At 44.7% G+C, this 15042-nt stretch overlaps 1 protein-coding gene across 3 annotated transcripts in view; it reads right to left on the bottom strand.

Annotated features, from left to right (window-relative positions):
• Positions 1-15042, bottom strand: part of LOC142248706 (clustered mitochondria protein homolog) — a 123132-nt gene that overhangs the window by 39457 nt on the left and 68633 nt on the right. For all 3 annotated transcript variants that reach the window (XM_075320068.1, XM_075320067.1, XM_075320066.1), the window contains exons 17-19: positions 11896-11980; positions 7209-7362; positions 2505-2644 (exon numbers count right to left, since the gene is read on the bottom strand). In XM_075320068.1, coding sequence (XP_075176183.1) covers positions 2505-2644; positions 7209-7362; positions 11896-11980 — 379 coding nt within the window. The remainder of the gene's footprint in view (positions 1-2504; positions 2645-7208; positions 7363-11895; positions 11981-15042) is intronic.

The following is a 15042-nucleotide window of genomic DNA, read 5'->3' on the forward strand; positions in this document are numbered from 1 at the left end:
CAAATTTACACTACACTCATTGTTAGGTACACACTGGGACCAGGGACAGTGCCAGTAACCCTCCCATGCTGCATGCTGGGAGGGGCCGTAAGACCCATCCCTGCTCCTATAGGGTACAGCTTGGCAACTGGGGAGGTGGGAGGAGCCACCAGAGAGCAGACAGGGAAAGAAAGGTCAAGTTGAGAGAGAGAGAGAGGGAGGGAGGAAGGAGGAGGAGGTCTGCGGGAGGCAGACGAGAAGGAGAAGCAGAAAGAAAGCTCTAGTCCAGTGTTTCTCAACTCCAGTCCTCAGGACCCACCAACAGGTCATGTTTTCAGGTTTTCCTCAATGTTAGACAGGGAATAATTCCATCATCTGTGAAACATTAAGGAAAACATGATGAGGAAAACCTGAAAACATGATCTGTTGGTGGGTCTTGAGGACTGGAGTTGAGAAACACTGCTCTAGTCAGACAGGAGCTAAGAGAAGAAAGTGACGCTTCCTGGTGAAGAACCTGGGACTCAGAGGGTCCAGGTGACACCAAGCAGAGGAAGAGAAGGGATTCCAGGGCCACAGAGAGCTTTTGAGCTGGTGGCCTGTTCCACAGGAACATCGGTGGAGGGATCAAGCTGCAACAGGGGACGGTCCCTAGAAACCGGAGGAGTGAAAAATCATCTCCAACAGTAAAAACCGAGGCCCAGGGAAAGTTGCAAACTCCCCGGGCCACAGCCCACAGCAGAACCTCTAGAAAGGGGGCAAATAACCGTCAGGCGAGCTCCCAGCCCGGAGGCTGTTGTGGAGGCCGAGCCAGGTTCATCCTACAAAGGCAAGGTTTAAGGAGACAGCTGCAGACAGACACTTGAGAGAAGGGTACCGGCTTTCTTTCCAGGAATTACCCAGGATCGGCGGAGGTCCCTGACAGTGGGTCTCAGCAGTCCAGAGGCACCAGTGTGTTTAAGACCAGGAAGTGTGAGTAAAGACCTTGGAATTGCACCCTCTGGTGTTGTCTCAGTTATTGTCGCCTGCATAGACTTTCACCACACCATAGACTCTCATGAGCACCAACAGTGTCCCTGGGGCACCGCTCCACCTGTGAGGAGCAGTACCATCATTGCTGCCATTCCATCACCCTGGAGGCCTCATACAGCAGCGGCGGCTTAATAGACGCATACCACAGGTGGCGTCACGAACACAAACTTTATTCACCCCAAACACTGCAGCCATATTTTATTGACACCCACCAGGGCCACGGAGTCGGGCCCCGCCACCACTGGCGACCCCCGGACTAGTCCGGCCCGGCACCGGGTGTCCCATAGCCCTGGGGTGGGCGAGTCACTTCCACCTCCTGCACGGGAGCGGACATGGCACCGGGTGGGAAATGGAAGCGGCGGTGATGGTACCGGGAGGATTCACGCTTCTGTGTTTACTGACAGAAGGAATCCTCTTCCTGTACATGTCACTTTACTACCCACCCCTTGCGTTTATAGCTGTGTTTTTAGTAATAAAAATGCACTAAAACGCAGCTATATTTGCAATTTGCTGTTTTCATTGCGTTTTTGAACATCTCATTGAACTCAATGGGTGGAAAATGCAGTGAAAAACGCAAAAATAATTGACATGCTGTGTTTTTGTGGGCACCACAAAAACGCAGCTAAAAAAAACGCTGTGTGCAGACAGCAAAAATGAAAACTCAGACTTTGCTGGGGAAGAAAAGTCATGCAGTTTTCTGAGCAAAAACGCACCCGAAAAAACGCGCAAAAACGCAGCGAAAAACGCACTGTGTGAACTTACCCTTATTCTCCCTGGCAGCGGTCCATTTTCAGTCATGAAGGCTGCACCAGCACAGGCTCAGTGACCACTCTATTATGGAGAGCAGCAGCTGTAACCGCTACTCCCACACTGATTGACAGCAGGTTCTAATGCTGAGCGACTGTCAGTCAGTGCAGAGGGCATGGTTACAACCACAGCTCTCTATACATAGTATGGGTACCTCAGGCAAGTTTAGGAGGACATGGAGAGTTTGGATTCTATTCCAGTATGTGTCAGATTTTCATAGAATATTTTGAGACTCCGGGGTTTTGTTGTGGTAGAACTGGATTGGTGCTGATGGATTTGTGAAGGGATATATAAGATGGTGGTTCCTTTCCCCTTCCTCCTACCACTCGCTTTCTTTTTCTCCCCCTCCATTTTTTTTTGTTTTTTTTCTTGCCTTCTTTCTTGAGGGGACTCCCTCTTGAGGTCCCCCTCTTTCTTTTTGGCACTGCATGAAAACACATTGAGATGATTGCCTGACTTGTCTATGGGTTTGTGGAAATATATTTACATGTTCTATATCGTGACACTCATTTGCTATTGATTTAAGGTCTTGTATGGCCGACCGTTGGTTTGTTTGTACAATTTAACAATGATATTCTAAATAATTGTATAAGTTTTGGTTTTTTTTCAATAAAAATTTATTGAACATAAAAAAATAACCATTGTAGCAGTTGCAGAAAATTTGTGGAAATTTTAGCAATGACTCTCACCTCTGTGATGTCTCCCAAAATGAACTTGACTCTGGCAAGCAAACGTAGGCACATGGCAATGTCGGGGTGTATGGCTCCGTACACGCTGTTGAACTGGATGAGGGTCTCATTCAACAAAACAACTCCTTCCTTAAGACCTCCTGCAAAGTATGATATATAGAGTCACTAAAGTCTTCATATGAACAGAAAGTCTCATTATTCTTTTATTTCCCCATCTGAATAACTATCAGTAATGTATGCTCAGTGTATGCAATACAATACTTACTGGATGCATATTCATGAATGTGAAATCTGTGACTATGGTAATCTTAATCAGTACTTGTGAAGAACACAGTTTTTTTAATTGAATTTCATTAAAATTAAAGAGCTCGCCTATTAGTCTCCACACAAATTATTTCTGACTGGTCAGTCTTTTCAGTTCCAGACTTTTCTTCTGGTCTCTATGTATGAATTTACATGTCTGTGTTTCAAACTGATAACCCCATGGATGCCACCTCTGTGCTGTCTAACCCATTGTTAAAAATGTATGGATTTGGCTGGCCAATCTCAAACTGTCATACGGTGTTTGGCTCTAAACTCGCCAAGTGTCATGGAGGTATCTGACGCTGCTCACACTGCAGAGTCTGACACTCCTCACTATGCTTCCTTTGGTGCTTCTGAGTTACACAGATAGGTTTGGGTGTCGACCAGCTGTGTTTTCATTAGTCATTGGGCTTGTAGGAGTTCATTTCTGCTAGGCTGTTGGTTACCTCTTGGATCACATGTTGTGGGAGACCTATCACAGTTACTCGCTGCCTTTTTAAGATGGAGGAGCCTGTCTTCCCATGCCAACTATAGCTTTAGTGGTCCATGTGCTGTTGTAGCCCAGTCCTGCTGGTGATTGTATTGCTTTGTGCGTGGAGTTGTTGCGGAGCTCTTTCTTTGTCTCGCTGTTTCCTTCCTGCTCTTATTTTCCTTCTTATCACTTCTTGTCTAATACCTCTGTGTGAGCATGCTGTGTGATCGAGTTTTGGTTTCCCCTGTTTGTCCTTATCTGTGAGTTCTACCACTCCTGTCGTGGCTCTCCCCTGGGATGAGAGAGAGGGAGTGTTAGATCGGGCTGTACAGGAGAGGGCAAAGAATGCAGCCCAGACTTCGTCACCATCAGACGTATCTCTAGGATCAGGGACAGTTAGGGCCCCTCTAGCTTGAGGGCCAGTTTGAGAGCCCTGATCCCTGGTTATCTCATCACACCCTGTGATACAGACATGACCACACTTCTTTTTTCTGGTCTTTAAAAAATTAAAGATGGGATATAAAAGGCCCCTCATACTAGCATGTGTGCATAATCTACCCTTAAAAATAATATATCTGAAAACAGAGCAGGTCAATTTTCAGTGAGCCGGTGCTGGATCCAGGGAGGGCGAATACCTCCTGTGCTTGTTAGTTCATTTATTTTACAGTGTTTGGTGTTCACTCCTCTGAAAGTGGACAACCTCTTTAAGCAGAATTCATGTAGGCGATGTTTTGAAGCCCTATGTAAAACAAAAAGAGCTCCGACCTCTATAAAGATATAATAATATAGGCAGCTACACTGTCTGTACTGCTTCTCGTAAAACCTTATTCATACCGTTAACGAATATGCTCATCAGTATTTTGTCATTAAGGGAGGTTCTGACTTTGTACCCCACGTCTGCCCACTTCAGCTGTAACCTCCAAAAGTACGTCTCTATACTCTCCCCTTCCTGCTGTATTACGTCAGTCAGGGAAAGAGGGAAAGGTTGGTCTTCAGGGTCAGATAACTGTTTTCTTTCCTCACCATCAGAGTAATGTCCAGCTTCCTCCCCAAAACTCAATTCCTTCACTACCTCTGTCTCAGTGTCAGCGTCCTCTGTCATCACATGTGATCTGGTTCGAACAGGATTTAGTGCAATCTGCTTAGGGCGAGTAACATTACACGTAGCACAAGTACTTCTCCAGTCTGGGTTTTTCTGACTACAATGTTTAAAAGTCCATTCATCTGGTCTGGGTTTCTGATCATGTGAAGGTGGGGCGGTAGCAGTCACAGTTTTTGCTCTTGGTGCATTAAAACATTTATAATACACTTTATATAATAATATAATAATACATCCCACTGTTATTTCTTTACATCCACAATGCTGCACCTCTTCCTTGAATCTGTGTGCCATTTCTCAACATCCAAACACCCACACTCTGGCATGTCTGCCTTTCTGAGTATTGGTCTGATATTTTTCACTGCTTCCTTGACTTTCCCTTCTTGCACTATCTGTTTGGCTGTTTTGGATCCCGCTGGAGCTCCACACTGCACACTGAACAAGTTGCCCATGGCTTCAACTTATTCCCACACAGCCCACCTTTCTGCAAATGCCCTCTCAGTGTCCCTGAACCTTGTTAACAGGCCACACGTCTCCTGGCAAGTCAGAATGGGCTCTCAAGTGGTAGCAGGAAGGCTAAATCAGCATTCACTCTCACCTGCTACACTTGTAGGGCATATTGGGAAGAGTTAAAAAACACCTCTCACCCAATAGACCAGATGACTAAAGCAGGAAGGACCAGGTGTGATAGTCCTCTCACCTGCTAGACCACCTCCATGTAAGTGGGAAGGCCACAATGCTCTCTAACCCACTTCAAACCTGATGTGCAGTTGGGTACTCCATGCTGGTCCTTTACAAAGTATTCCAGCAACGAACGTAAGCTAGAGTTAAACCAAAACAATCCTCAGAGCTGACTTCTCACAGAGGGCAGAAAATCGCGCAGCTGTTCACTTGACCCCTCCCAACAGAATGGCAGCGCACAGTTTGTTTAAAAAGAGTGTTATCTCAAAAAGAATTCTTCGTCCAGATTCAGCTTTTCCAAAACATCCCTAATACCCACTGGTATAACACACAATCCCAGCAGAAAATTGAGACTACTTATATACCTTCACAGCACTTGATTCTAGAAACATATGTAACAATACACCTTCCAAGGATCAGTTAACCTCACATGTAAATAAAATTATCTAAACCGCTCTTGCCACTGATGGGAAAAAAATACATATGTCAGGTATCCACTCAAATACTCTATATGGCTATGCCCTGTGACATTTCACAACCGGAACATCTTTTCACAGTCCACAGTATGACCTATAACCATTAGACTTATACATACATATTATTTCACCAAGTCTCTTATCTCAATTACTTGTCACTTTGTTATTCAGAGGCTTCTCATCAATATACAACAACCTATTGCCTGCCTACTTTATCTAGGCATTAATATGAAACCACTTATGAACACAAATCCCTAGACCAGTGTATTGCCCATCAAAGATGCAAAGATGGCCAAAGTAAAACACAAAACAGAGCAACACAGCAAATGCAATTATACAAAGACTGTCCCAAATTCTGTGCTATGCAATCTATCCAATCAGTTAATGGACGGACAACAGATTATCTTATTACTCTATATTTCAACTCTCATTCAGACATGCATAAAAAAAAATACTCACTGGTGATGCCAGAGTTCTTGAACCGTGTGTACAGCCTTACCCAGAATATTCGGGAAATCAGAGAGAGTGAAATAAAGTGTAAGAATAAAGCTTCTCACCTTGCTGCAGCTGAAATTTTACTGTCTCAAGAGTCCCCAAAACTTCTTCCGAATAGGCTGGTTGGCCACGGCCCCACGTTGGGCGCCAAAAACTGTTGTAGCTGTTCTGTTTTGTCACAAGTCAGCTTATGGGATCACCAGTGAGGTCCTCTGAATTAGGCCTCTTCAGACCTAATCAAGATCGAGCGCTCGGAGAAAAAGACCTGCATCCATGTGGGCATGATCAATTTTTCTGTTTATTTAACCAAAGTACAGATTATTTATACCATTTACAGATCAATGTGATATTGCAAAAAAAAGCTTCTAGCTGGATTTTATTGACAAGTTGCTCATATGACCTTTAAGTTTTAGCAAAACAAAAATGTAGAGTCATGCATATGAGATAAGAAGATAAGAAGAACATTTAGAGACAATAATAATCCTTGAGCCTGTCTCTTATTCCGTAGGCTCCATGACTATGAACTACCATCAGATATACTTACTAATAACAATAAAATATCTTTTATGAAGAAATAGAGAAACTATTAACCCTTCTATATCACTAGTAACGTTGCTGTGGCGGCGAAAAACAACCTCTTTGTTAAGGGGGAGGTTCGTTCGCCGTCACAGCGACGTCACACAGCGGCCAACCAATAGAAGCGGAGGGGCGAAGAGCAGCCGCATTAACGACATGCCCACCTTGTTCCCGGAGGACGCAGGTAAGCTGTTGTTCGGCATTCCCGGGGTGTGACATGTAGCGTTGTAGCAATGTGTGCTGCCTCAGGAACGACGAACAACCTACGTCCACAACGACCAACAAGATTTTGAAAATAAACGACGTGTCAACGATCAATGATTAAGTGAGTATTTTGGATCGTTAACACTCGCTCAGAGCTGTTACACGCAACGACGTCGCTAATGACGCCGGATGTGCGTCACGAAATTCGTGACCCCGACGACATATTGTTACATATATGTCGTTGCGTGTAACGGGGCTTTTAGACTGGCTGACTTTCATCAAATGTGTATGGCCACCATAAGTAATGAATCAGTATCTGGTTACGCTGTACAAAACACCTCTGCTTGCTCTGGGCTGTGAAAGTTATAAATTAGTAGCTCAGAGCAGAATGCCATTACCTTGCTGTATGCTCATCTGTGCTTTAGTGAATAATTCATGTGCCTCCTTGGACTTAATATTGACATGTTTGACCACAGGAAACATATTCAAAATGTCTTCCTCTGTTAAAGCTGGCTTATGGCGACTTTCAAAGTTGTATTCCCGCAGAAGAATCTATAAAAAGCAAGATTATTTTTATAATATGGAAACATTTAGGCCCTTCTTGAGTAATAGATGTATTCTCCAGTGATAACGGTATGCAAATCACCATCCACATCAATATCTACACTCTAACTGGCCTGAATAGTGTCAGTTTTATGTGCATATACGTAGTCACTGATATGGATGGTGATCCGAATACACGCAAAGTTTCCATGACAACACTGCACCAGTGAGAAATGAGAAGAAGGTACATTGCCATCTGAATCTTCAGTAGTTGTGCCTTAGGCTTTGGGCCTGCAACATCAAGCAATCATATTTCATCATTCATAATATCTATAAATAGTTCATCACCAGGTTTTTACTATGTAATCTGAGAGCAGCATGATTATAAGGGCAGAGAGCATGATTCCAGCGATGTATCATTTACTGGTCTGCTTGTTGTGCTTTAGATAAAATCACTGTTTTCTCTGTGTATAGGCAGAGAGATGCCAATCAGTGATGGGGTGGGGTTACACAGAAATGGAGAACTACATGGCATGAAACAACTAGTCCTCTAGTGATAATCTTCTGCTGATAAAACATTGATTTTATTAAAACTGCAACAAGCAACCTAGTAAGTCATATATCACTGGTAATCAGGATCTCTGACCCTACATTATGCTGCTTTCAGATTACATCGCAAAACACTATGTACACATAACACTACCTTTAAAAGCTCATCATCTTTTTACATGTACTACATTGCTTTTAAAATAAAAAGTCTGTGACATATAAATATTAACCCTTAATATAAAGACCACTTGATTAAAGTACACTGATGAGCAAAAGGGTAACAATGTTTTTAACTTTTCACTTTCAGGCTCCATATATCACCATGTACTGTATCTTTGAACATTAAGGGCACGTTACACGCTACGATATATCAAACGATATACCGTAGGGGACACGTCGTTAGTGACGCACATCCGGCGCCGTTTGACAAATCGTAGCGTGTGACAGCTACGAGCGTCTGTTAACGAGCAAAAATACTTACCTTATCGTTGCTTGTTGACACGGCGCTCATTTTCTAAAAATCGCACGTCCTTCTGTGCGCCGGTTGTTCATCGTTCCTGGGGCAGCACAGATTGCTCCGTGTGACACCCCGGGAACGCTGAACTGCAGCTTACCTGCGTCCCACCGGCAATGCGGAAGGAAGGAGGTGGGCGGGATGTTTATATCCCGCTCATCTCCGCCCCTCCGCTACTATTGGTCGGCCGCTGTGTGACGTCTTTGTGACGCCGAACGTCCCTCCCCCTTCAGGAAGAGGATGCTCGCCGCCCACAGCGAGGTCGTTTGGAAGGTAAGTACGTGTGACGGGGGTTTAAATTGCCTGTGCCGCACAAACGATGGGGGCGGGTGTGATCGCAAATGTGATCGCACGAGAAATTGATATGTGTAAAGCAGGCTTTATGCGGGCGTCACAAGGTGCGATCTATCGTGCGATCGCACGAGCGATCGTACCCGCCCCCGTCGTTTGTGCGTCACAGGCAAATCGCTGCCTGTGTCACACAAAGTCGTTCAACCACCGTCACACGTACTTACCTGCTGAGCGACCTCGCTATAGGCGGCAAACATCCTCTTCCTGAAGGGGGAGGGACGTTCGGCGTCACAGCGACGTCACACAGCCGCCAGCCAATAGAAGCGGAGGGGCGGAGATGAGCGGGACCTAAACATCCCGCCCACCTCCTTCCTTCTGCATAGCCGGCGGGTGCCGCAGGACGCAGGTAAGCTGTGTTCATCGTTCCCGCGGTGTCACACGGAGCGTTGTGTGCTGCCCTGGGTACGATGAACAACCGGCGCCATGAAAAATAAACGATTTTTTAAAAATAAGAGACGTGCACACGACTCACGATTTGTGACCGATTCAGCGTTGCTTGGAGGTGTCACACGAAATGACGTCGCAAACGATGCCGGATGTGCGTCACGGAAACCGTGACCCCGACGATGCATCGCGCGATAGCTCGTCTCGTGTGACGCCCGCATTAGACTACCTTCATTTTATAGACAAACAATCATCTTGGCTATCTCATACATAAATTTGACTTGCAACTATTTAGCTCACATTCCTTAATAATTTAGTGTTTTATTAGGTTAATCTCCAAGTGAAAGGTCACTGGTACAAATCGAGGAGCAGCCATAAAGAAGATTTTCGAAGGAGAAACAGCATCATACAGTTCATCAATAGCAATCTCTCGGGCAAGAAAATTGCCAAACTGTATCATGAAAGTACCATGACAGTTGGAAGAATACGAAATGAAGTTCATCCATATAAAAGCCAAGAGTTGAACATCCAGGCAAAATGAGTTACAGTAGCAAGTTGGCTCATCTCAAGGTCTATCAGTTCCAGTGCGACAAACACAGCAGTGGAGGTGGCTCGTATGCTTCATAATAGTGAGATCACAGATGTTCATGAAAGCACTGTTCAAAACATGTTAAACAAGTCTGGAATGATGGCCCGAAAAAAGGAGAAGAAACCTCGACTTCAATATCAAAGAAGCGTAAGAAGTACACAAAGATTGGAAACAGGTGATTTGGAGTGATGAGACGAAAGTCAATATAGGCTAGGCTCTGATAGTTGCAAATGGGTCTGGAAGAAACAAGGCAAAATAAGTCTAAAGATGACTTTACACGTTGCGACATCGCTTACGAAATATCGTCAGGGTCACGTCGTTAGTGACGCACATCCGGAGCCGGCTATGACATCGCAACGTGTAAATCCTAGATGCGCCGATAAACTATCGCAAAAGCGCCGAAAATCGGTGATCTGTGTAGCGTCATTCATTTCCATAATGTCGGGTCGACCGCAGGTACGATGTTGTTTGTCGCTCCTGCAACAGCACACATCGCTGTGTGTAAACCCGCAGGAGTGACAAACATCTCCTTACCTGCGCCCCTACGGCAATGCGGAAGGGAGAATATGGGCGGGATGTTATGTCCCGCTCATCTCCGCCCTTCCGCTTCTATTGTCCGGCCGATTAGTGACGTCACGGTGAAGTCGCTGTGACACCGAACGCACCTCCCCCTTGAAGGAGGGATTCTTCGGCGGTCACAGCGACATCGCCGAGCAGGTATGTGCGTGTGAAGCTGCAGTAGCGATAATGATCGCTACGGCAGCAATCACCACATATCGCATGTGCAACGGGGGCGGGTACTATCGCGCTCGGCATTTGTAGCCGATGCTAACGATGTCGCAACGTGTAAAATACCCCTAACAGATCGAAAAAATTGAACGAACTGTCAAGTTCAGTGGAGGAAGCCTGATGACCTGAGGTTGTTTCACAGCCAAGGGCGTAGAATACTTGACCAGGATCAATGGTGGTCTCAATGCTAACCTATATGTGCATATCCTATAAGACAAGTTCGTACACTCGAGTACTATGGGTAGGAAAAGGATGACAGTGTTCCAGCAGGACAACGACCCAAAGAATACGTTGATATTGGCAAAGAAACGGCTCAATGACAATAAAGTAGAGGTGATGGTTTGGCCTCCATAGTCCATAGGAGGTTAAGGACAAGCCAGAGGGACAGCCGTCGTGAAATGGGGGCACCACTTGAACCCTAGGGTGCGTGTAACTTAACTCTTATATCTCCATTGATACGTAGTGGACAGTTACAGTTTAGAGATCAGTTAGTTGGTGCCCATTAATGTTATTATTGTGGTAACCCCTACTGACTACATCTAATTGGGGGTTGTTCTATCCAAGATATTCTATCCTGTATGTTTTTTGTGTGTGTCTATTGTCTTGTGAGATATTGTTTGTTTTTAAAAATTAAATTAGCAAAGTTGTATTTTAAGATATTTAATTAAGGTAGATTCTGTCAAGAAAATTAAGATTTACTGCCTTGTGTCTATCTCTTTTTGAGTTCTTTTTTGGCCTCCATAGTCCCCAGACCTCAACCCAATTGAAGAAAAACCTGTATACATACTCAAGCGATTTAACCATATGCATCAACATTGGTAATATATAGAAGAGACCTAGGATGAAATTTTGGTAAACACATGCTTGATTCCGATCTAGACCATGCCCAGAAGGATTCAGGCAGTGTTGAATGCCAAAGGTGGATTTACAAAACTTGAACAAAATAATGAAAATTTTAATTTAATTTTTTTATCAGCAAAACAGTAACACTGCAGTGACATGACAAGAATCTGCATATCTAATCATATGCCAAATAGTAGCAAGTCAAATTTATATATGAGATAGCCAAGATGATTGTCTATAAAATGAAGGTAGTCTCACACTGAAAGCTGTAGTGGATGGTGCGGTATAGAGCCTGAAAGACAAAAGTTCATAATATTGTTACCATTTTGCTCATTAATGTATTGCAAAATTAAAAGGGAAAAAAAGAACAGATTTTTCTTAATCATACAGCAGTAAAAAAAATATCAATCACTACTTGCAAAATATTTTCCTCGTACATATTACAGGTATGAAGAATCCCATAGGCGTCTCGAGCCCTGCAGATATTCTTCATAGCATTCCACATACAGGTCGAGACAATTACCTGAACTCCAGTCTTCACACAGAACTCCCGGAGGAGCGTAACTTTCTGCAGGGTAAACTTCTCAACCAACTGCTCTACAGAATCACTGGAATACAATACACAGATTATTAATCATATATCGAGGGCAGTAATATGGGCAGAATAACAGTGAGACAGATCTGGCTTTATCAGCATCATGGCCAGGTTTAGATGAGCACATGAAAAATCGTCTGCTGCTCATTCAGAATACTTGGACGATTTTCATCCCTGTGGTTGTATGTTACAACCATATTTGTACACCAACAGTTTTAAATGTACGTAATCATACAAATACCTATGGTAATAATGACAATGTATCCATAAAAATCAGATGCAATATGGATGATCAGTATTGGATCTGATTTTTTGGGGACACCCATAGACTTGAAAGGGAGAATCTCATCCAAAATACAAAAGAAGTAAGTGCACTTTGCAATTTTCTTCATACAGGTTTTGGTCCGTGTAAAAAAAAAAATGGTCATCTGAACAGCCCTATTGAATAAAGGCCGCTTTACACGCAGCGACATCGCTAAAGTGATGTTGTTGGGGTCACGGAATTCGTGATGCACATCCGGCCTCGTTAGCGATGTCATTGCGTGTGACACCTACGAGCGATTGAAAAAGGTCGCAAAATCATGCAAAATCGTTAATCGTTGACACGCTCATCCATTCCCAAATATCGTTGCTGTTGCAGGACGCAGGTTGTTCGTCGTTCCTGCGGCAGAACACATCGCTATGTTTGACACCGCAGGAACGAGGAACCTCACCTTACCTGTGGCCGCCCGCAATGAGGAAGGAAGGAGGTGGGCGGGATCCTGCTCATCTCCGCCCCTCCGCTTTGATTGGGCGCCCGCTTAGTGACGTCGCTGTGACGCCGAACGAACCGCCCCCTTAGAAAGGAGGCGGTTTGCCGATCACAGCGACATCGCTAGGCAGGTAAGAAGTGTGACGGGTCGAGCGATGTTGTGCGCCACGGGTAGCGATTTGCCCGTGACGCACAAACGACAGGGGCGGGTATGCACGCTAGCGATATCGGTAGCTAGATCGCAGCGTGTAAAGCGGCCTTAACATTGATCTGAGTGGTCTCTGTTTTTCCAAGGACATTACTCGGACCAAAAATACAGTCGTGGAATGTACTCTAAGGCTGGATTCACACGATGGTATGGTAAGTGATGCGAGAGCATCAGATGCGATATGCTTATAACCCTCGGCTCCAGCTGTGCTACCAGCGTGAGATGAGTGTCATATAACTGTGATCGGATCACAGCTGCGGAGGAGAGGGCGGGAGGTGCGGAGGAGAGGGAAGGATTAATCTCCCCATCTCCTCCATTGTCAGCTAATCTGATTATTGCACTGCACTCGGATGTCATCCAAGTGCAGTCCGATGTTTCTCTCGCACCCATAGACTTGTATGGGTGCGAGTGACATGTCTCTCACTGACAATCGCAGCATGCTGCGACTTTTCGCTCATCCAGAATCTGGATGAGAAAAAAGCTGACCATCTGCTCTCCCTCATTGAATAACATTGGTCCGAGTGCAATGCGAGATTTTCTCACATTGCACTCATCCGAGTCATACGCTCATGTGAGCGTACCCTAAGGGTGCTTTCATCACTCAGAGAATTTTTAGGAAAAAACATAGCATTTTGTTCTGCTCTTTCCTTGCACTGCAGCCAGTCATTAGTTGGCAGTCAATAAGGAATTATGAAATAGACACACAGGGCAGTTTTTTGTGACTTGTTTTACTGGGTTTTAGTGTATTTTAGATTATTTCTCTTAAAAAATGCAGTATGCTTTATTTATGTTGTTGTTTTCCATGTACTTATGTATAAAAAGAAAATGCATATCAAAATTGTCTGACTGAAGACACCAAAAATGTGGGATTTAAGGTCAATAAAACACTACCAAAAAGTGTGCCTGAGGTAGTCTTCAGACAAACAAGCCCTAAGGCCTCAATCAGATGACCATATTATTTTAGGCTCTTGTCCTGTCTGTGCATGGATAGTATATAGACCAATTGTAGCCTATGAGTTAGTGCACATGAGTGATTTTCCACACAGACATCAAGTCCATGTGAAAAAAAAAAGACAGCGATCTGTAGTCTGGTCCACGTTATGGAGCGAGGCAGATTTTATGGACAAACCAAAGAACTGCTCATGGAGCCAGTGACATCCGCAGCCTGCAAACATGAACAGCCCAAGTGTTAAGGTCCAGTCACACATAACGAGATTGTTAACGACATCATTACTATGTCACTTTTTCCGGATCGTTGTTAAGTCGTTGGTGAGATGTCACACAGTCATTTTCCCAACGACTTTAGTAACGATGCAGCGGGGGGCGCAGAAAAGGTGATGCAACTACACGCCTACATGTCACGCTTTAAGTTGTCATCTAGGTCATTAACGAGATCGTTGGTAGGTGTCAAACATACAGATCCATCCTGCCCAGCAGGACTCCAACGAGCCAAAAATGGCCTAGGACATTCAGCAACAACCAACGATCTCACAGCAGGGGGTGGATCGCTGGTACGTGTCAAACATAACGAGATCGCTGGTGAAGTTGTTTCTTCACAGAAACTGTGATGTAGCAACGATGTCGTTAGCGATCTCGTTATGTGTCAAGTGGCCTTTATGGTCAGAAAAATTATCTTAAACCTGTTCCACTCAGCTACATGCTTTTTCAATCAGGCAATAAGGGGCTACCAGATGAATCTAGAACTGCTTATCTCCTGGGGATTATAGGATCTGACAGGATAAATTCATCTTTAACAACTGGTACCGATATAGACAGGTTCAACAATCTGATGTGTATGGGGACCCTGGACTAATTATTGTCGGTAGAGTAAAGGTACCGTCACACTAAGCGACGCTCCAGCAATCCCACCAGCAACCTGACCTGGCAGGGATTGCTGGAGCGTCGCTACACGGGTTGCTGGTGAGCTGTCAAACAGGCAGATCTCACCAGCAACCAGTGACCAGCCCCCAGCCAGCAGCGACTCGTGGTAGCGACGCTGCGCTTGGTAACTAAGGTAAATATCGGGTAACCAACCCGATATTTACCTTGGTTACCCGCGCACACCGTTTAGCGCTGGCTCCCTACACTCCTAGCCAGAGTACACATCGGGTTAATT

This window comes from Anomaloglossus baeobatrachus, chromosome 1, assembly GCF_048569485.1.
Source record: "Anomaloglossus baeobatrachus isolate aAnoBae1 chromosome 1, aAnoBae1.hap1, whole genome shotgun sequence".
NCBI lineage: Eukaryota > Metazoa > Chordata > Amphibia > Anura > Aromobatidae > Anomaloglossus > Anomaloglossus baeobatrachus.